This window comes from Sinocyclocheilus rhinocerous, unplaced genomic scaffold, assembly GCF_001515625.1.
Source record: "Sinocyclocheilus rhinocerous isolate Xijiao unplaced genomic scaffold, SAMN03320098_v1.1 scaffold988, whole genome shotgun sequence".
NCBI lineage: Eukaryota > Metazoa > Chordata > Actinopteri > Cypriniformes > Cyprinidae > Sinocyclocheilus > Sinocyclocheilus rhinocerous.
Genome location: NW_015650363.1, coordinates 379,725 through 386,437, shown reverse-complemented (window position 1 = coordinate 386,437; position 6,713 = coordinate 379,725). Strand labels below are relative to the sequence as shown.

The following is a 6,713-nucleotide window of genomic DNA, read 5'->3' as shown; positions in this document are numbered from 1 at the left end:
AAAAAAAAAAAAAAGCTAAAAAACCAAAAAACAAATAAGATCAGGGTTTTTTTTTATCTACAGTACATATAAAATTGGGACCATCTGCACTGTAAAAAACAATTTGTTGAGTCAACTTAAAAAACTTTGTTACCCCGCTGGCCGCTGCCTTAAAATGTTTTATCTTAATTTTTTTTCGGTGTGATGCAGTTGTTTCAAAATGCGTTTTTGAGTTGAAGCAACAGTAAGTTCAGTCAACTTGCAGTTTAGCTGAGGGTCAATGAAATTTTTTGGTGTTGTTGTCTGGACAATTTATATAAAAAAAAAAAAAATAGTTATGTCTCCAAAAAAAAATGTTGAAACGGCAAAATCTCAAAATTATTTTTTGCAGTGACCAATAAAACAATCATATTAAGTTCATTACTCCCACCCACATTAACTTTAGCCTTAAACACTGTTATAATTATGAGGGTTTTTTTTTTTGTCACTTTTCTGGAGCAATATAGATTTGTGAGGGAGGGAAGCTGGCAGCTGCTGATCCTCTCAGCACATCACATAAAGCGTCTGCTTGTGTGCAGTGATGTCAAGCTGGACCAGACAAACTGATTCAATTATAAAGATTTACCAGAGGAGTTTTTGGCACCACATATTTCTTTGCTGTTGCAGACAAGTTATGCCCATAGTCAAGCAATATCCAAGCCATCTCACACACATGCACTCAGAACTCAGCATTAAGTTCCCTAACTAATTCTCATCTTAACCATCGAATACACCACATGGCCAAAAGCAGTGCATCTATGTAAAATAAGGTATATGTCGTTTTTCTTGTGGGGATAAGAGTGAGAAAAAGTTTGAGAGTAAATGATGACACATTTCAGTCCGTCCATCACATAAAGCTCTCATATGAGGCTTCAGAAGTCGTAGTACAGACCACTATGGTGCTTCTGCTTATTTGAGGTTGATCGATTTGGCCACTGTAAAAAGTTGTGTGGAGATTCTTCATACACTCTTAAAAATCAATATGAGATGATGGGAATCAACATGTTTTTTATGGTATTGCTGTAAAGATCCCCTTAACCTATTTGTCAGATTTTATACACATGAGTTTGACGCCTTGGGAGTGAGAATGGGTTGAAGTTTATGGTTGAGTAATTCGTGACAGCATTGTTCACAACGAAACACACAGCGTCTTCATGACATGGCGGCAGCAACAATACTACAGTGAGAATAAAAGTTACGCCTTCTTTCTTTGCGTGAACATGTGGGCGGTGTTATGCAAATCTATGTGAACTTACCTATTATATACAAAATAATTTGCTATACCCATACCATATTTTCCGGACTACAAGTCGCATTTTTTTCGTTTTATGATCTTCTGAAACGTACTATGATTTATACTCCAAAGTGACTTATATGATGCATTTGATGTGAAATAGCCTAAGCAAAACGTAAACACTTAAAAGCGGGCACTTAAAAGTTACTATAAAAATGTTTCTCATGTCTGTGTGAGAAGTAGACCATAGAGTTTTTCTTCATTTCAGGAAGAAGTTCAAAGAGACGGAGATGACAAGCACATTTAGTTTGTTTTCTTTATTTTACAAAAGTATGACGTTTCACTGTTTTGACTGTAGCCTACAGCTGATATAATCCAAATGTTCGCGCCGGCGTCTCCCGTGCGCACACAACATCAGTTCTAGAATTTACTAATTAATTAGAACGTTAGTGCGGTGCATCATCAGTTGCTACATTCAAATCTGGGTTTGCGCTTTTGGCTGGCGCTGAACCAGAGATGGATGCGCCATGTATCAAAACTTGTTTTAAACTAGCCTATATAATGTTTATTTTATGTTTCTCACACTTAAACACACATAGTACTAGCAAAAATCATCATATCTCTTTCTGCGTTGCACTTTATAACTAATCACACACGATTCTGTTGAGCTTATGAATGCAATGGCCAAGCAAGCGTTTAGAGTAGTCTAAATTTCTGTACAATGAAGGCATTATAATAAGTAACTTACAATGTTTTTATTAAATTCACGTTAAATGCAAAGACAGTAAAAAATATTTTAATACGACTGACAGGTGCCCCCTCAAAAATACTGACGGCTTAGCATTTAAAATAAATATTGTTTGCGGAAAAAATGGATATGAAGCAAAGGATAGTTCCTCAATTAGAGTATCAGTACAGTTTCATGATGGCTGTCTCAAACTGTCTCTTTGCATTAAGTTATTATCCTTAATCTTAGTCATAATCTGGAATACACTTCATGGGCAAAAGCACATTATACCTATTTTTCTCATGAGGATCACCTCATGAGAAGTTTTTCTGAGAATTTGCATGGAGCAAACCAATTTTCACACACAAAGAGAATCCAACACATTTATAAAACTAGGTCATTTAACCTTATTACTGGCCAATTTAAAGCAGTGATACAAATGCATATTTGTTTGAATATTGTAAAACTATTACAATTTGCTTTAGTAAATTAAAATAAATACAAAATGCTGAATACTATAAATGTATATAAATAATACTAGAATAACACTGGTAAGACAGATCCATAATGAAGAGAAATTTGTTCTTTTGCAGTGTATTAAATGTGGATTATACATCAGAACAGTTTTCAACCTGCATAGTTCCTCTAAAAATAATTTCAACGTTTAAGAAAATGTTCTGCCATGACTCGCCCTTATGACAGCAATGCCATTTTGGAAATAAATATAACAGATATAAAGTATCAGTTCCTCAGAGTATCATAATTCATAGGTAAATTCGCAGATTAATTATTAAAATGTTAAATTAATAAACCATCCAATGGTCTTTTACACAAGTTTGCAGAATGTAAGGAATGTCCATATAAGGTATGGTGAGTAAACTCTGCAAACAAACAAGGTGCTGATAAACAGTGGTTGGTCTTAAGTCTGTCTTCTTCTTTTAAGTTTTCTGAGCTTCTTGAAAACCTGAGAACAGAAGTATGTAATTACTTTTATAGCTTAGAAATTGTTTTTCACAATAACAGCTAGGATCAGACTTCCAGAGTCAATTTTTGCAATTACTCCTCAGTGTTCTCTTTAAGAGCATTTGTCATTTAAACTTGTTACTTCCCTGTCTGTGTTTAGCTACATCTAATGCTTTGCAGAACCTATACCATAACTTCTAATAATTCAAATAAAATACTCAGAAGATATGAGATAAATCAGCTGCATTTAGAAATACTTACGCATATGGAAACGGCACTGAGGATAAGTTTACTCACAGCGAGTCCTACACAACCCCACAGGACATAAAGCACTGAATCATCATCCACGTGAGGCAATGGGACGCTAATGTTTGGCCATGATCCATTAATAAACTTGGTAGAGAAATCAAAGATGATGGGTGAAGTTGTTGACACACAATCTAGGGAGACAAATGGGGCTACATTATCTTTAATCTTCAACAAGTGAATTATGCACATAAATGACTAAAATAACAAAGCAAAGCCATATTTTTTGTCTGCATTTGAAATTGGCAGCCATATGTATTTAGACACAAGCAACCAAACCAAAATGTACAGAGCTCTGTATAACATATTATGTCAAATATGAATGTGTTCATTGTCACAGTTGTTTATTAATATATATGAAATACCTGAGATATTAAGTCTAACCCGATTTTGACAGTTCTTTTCTCCAGCTTTGCCTTTAATTAAACACTTGTATTCCCCAGAATCTGCAGGAGCAACTTTCCTTAAGACCAAAGCTGCATTTTTATCCAGTGACACAGAATCGTTGTGTTTGTCAGTCTGGATGCCATTTTCAGACTTTATGAGGATTTTCATTGTAGATCCCTCACTGCTGTCATTGCAGAACTTTAAAAAAAAAAAAAAAAAAAAGAAAAAAAAAAAAAAAAAAAAAAAAAGAAGAAAAAGAAAAAAAAAAAGAAAAAAAAAAGAACAGTGAGTATATGTAATTGCGTATTGCAGCACTAATAAGGTCATGAAAATTCATTGCGCCTCAACTTACTTTCCTTTAAATATAAGAGTCGAGTTGTGAAGTTGTAATTTACTGTGTTGAGAGCACATACTACTAAAATACGCTTCTTTTGTGATCACATTCACTAATTGAAAAAATCTTTGAGATTTAATTACATCATTCATACTCATTCATGCACTCAAATTACATAGAATCAAATTTACATTCATTTTAAATGTGACTCAATGTAAATTAACTAATTAATTTAATTTAATTAATTTAATAGTTAATTAAAATAAGTAAATTATTATAATTACTATCATTATTGTTATACATATTTATAAATATGTTTTATTTTATTAATAGCCTACTAATTATTTTTATATATAAATGTTTGTCACTTGTCACTGTCTGAATGCACAGGGAAAATTGGATGTGAATAAAGAATTAAAAGGAATGAGTGTAGAGGAAATGAATGTGTGTCAGCATGTGCTTAAACCACGGACATTAAAGACCGTTCACATAGAACTCATTTTGTTTTCCGCTGCGCTGCTTTTCCATTGTTTTTATGTAAACGTGCGCCAGACACACGTGTTTGATCGTTGCGCGTGGGTCTCGGGTCTTTTGCAGACACGAAGCGTTCTAAAAACGCAGCGCGCACAAGTGTTTTTTTTTTTTTTTCATTACACTGCTCCGCGTCACGGGTTTTTAAACGTAAAACGCATTGTATAAATGGCCTGTATAAACCTGATTTTTACTCAAGCCATGCGGTCATTTCTGCAGACACTTGAACTTATGCGAGGTGTTCGTCAAATCACCATCACCAAATGTTTGAGAAAGTCAGCATGACGTAAACATGACACACAGAATATGGTTTCTAGCAGTGGTCATCTGAGATTTGACAGATGGACATGGCTCACCTTGTACCACGTAATAGAGGTGTAGTTCTGACAGTTTTGAAGGAAAGGACAGTGCAAAGTTATGTCATCTCTGCAACATGCGGTGACGAAGGTGAGTTCATCGTTGCCAAATACTATGTTATGGCTCAACGCTAAAAACAGACATACAGAAAAAGCAACAACAACAAAAAAGCTCAACAAATAAATAAATCAACAGCACATAGCGCCTGACGTATACGCTTTGCTTGTTTGGTTGGATAGATACATCTGTCGTTACATTATTGCGTGAAATGTCTGTTATACTGTTGCCATTTCTTGCATTTAAATTATAACAAATATTGGAATTCTAAGGACTTTTACACCCTTTATAATTAGGCCTAACTAAGTTGTGTGTAAAAATAACGAGTAAAATAGAGAAAAAGAACTCACCCAACACAATCAAGCGGATCATTATCGTGCTGGTGAAATGCGTGATGCTCATTTCCTCCCGAGTTGGCTGCTTTCCACGGTTCTTATGAATCACACTTTGATTTTGTGAGGAAACTCCACAGAAAAACTGTGTGGGTTTAACAGTGCCCTATACTTGTTGCTCTTGCGGTTAACACACGTTCAGGATCAATATATAGCCTAACTCAGATCAGTGGTTCTCAAACTTTTTATGCCAAGTGCCACCTCAGAAAATATTTGGCTCTACCATCAATGACCAACATTAAAATAGAGTAGCGCAATGCACAATTAAATATTTAAACATTGTAAATACACAGTTTGAACATTAACACTGCAATGTGCTGACATCCAGGTAAATAAAAAACTTAAATAATGATTCAATTATAATATATTGTACTTAAAAGTTAAATAAAACTGTGCAGTACTTAAATGTAAAAAAAAACTGTACTTAAATAAAGATTAAATGAAAATGTATTGTAGGCCTAGTTAACATTTAAGTACAGTACAGTTTTTATGTAACTTTTAAGTACAATACATTTTCATTTAATCTTTAAGTACAGTTTAAAAAAAAACATTTAAGTACAGAACAGTTTTTATTTAACTTTTACGTGGAAAAAAATACTTGGTAAAAAAAATTATTAATAAATTAACAGGCCGTATATGTAGCTGCAAGTAACAATCAAGCAGCGAGTCTAGTCTCTCGTAGCCAGACCTTCAGACTGACGGCAGACCAACGGTCTGTGGGATACTGCGTGTCCACCAAAGCCAGCTGAAAGCGCCCAGCTGTGAGCGCTTGAGAGCGCAGCGTTTTTGTTTTTGTTTTTTTTTTAGTTGAGACGCTGTGGTTGCTATGATACGGAATATCCGCTGAAGTAATATGGCAGACGCATCGCGAATGAAAAGTTTCTCCAAGCATCAAGCAATATTAAAGGGTTAGTTCACCCCAAAATGAAACTTCTGTCATTAATTACTACTCACCCTCATGTCATTCCAAACCGTAAGACCTTCGTTCATCTTCGGAACACAAATTAGCCTAAGATATTTTCTATGAAATGTGAGAGCTCTCAGACCCTGCATAGACAGCAACGCAACTGTAATGTTCCCAGGTCCAGAAACGTAGTAAGGACATCGATAAAACAGTCCATGTGACATCAGTGGCTCAACTTTTTGCGAAGCTACGGGAATACTTTTTGAGCGCAAAGAAAACAAAAAGAACATAATTTATTTAACAATTCTTCTCCCCCGAGTTACGTCTTACGTCGAGTTACGGAATTCGTCTCCTCCGTGTCACCCTAGCGCCATTTTGGAGAGTATCAGCCGCACCACACGGAAACGTTGGTTTCGTTCAAATCAAAGCACAGACAACATAGAAAACGTATCCGCGTGGCACAGTTGACACAGAACAGCATACGCTGTTTGCATTCAGTGGAT

General features: G+C 35.1%; 1 protein-coding gene across 1 annotated transcript; it reads right to left on the bottom strand.

Annotated features, from left to right (window-relative positions):
- Positions 1-2,424: 2,424 nt before the first annotated feature.
- On the bottom strand, positions 2,425-5,495 carry LOC107711833 (uncharacterized). The gene is made up of 5 exons (XM_016516877.1): positions 5,265-5,495; positions 4,857-4,987; positions 3,614-3,833; positions 3,204-3,382; positions 2,425-2,943 (listed from the first exon to the last, which is right to left on the bottom strand). Exons 1-5 carry the CDS (start codon positions 5,314-5,316, stop codon positions 2,899-2,901), a joined length of 627 nt encoding a protein of 208 aa, XP_016372363.1. The 5' UTR covers positions 5,317-5,495; the 3' UTR covers positions 2,425-2,898.
- Between the last annotated feature and the right edge of the window lie 1,218 nt (positions 5,496-6,713).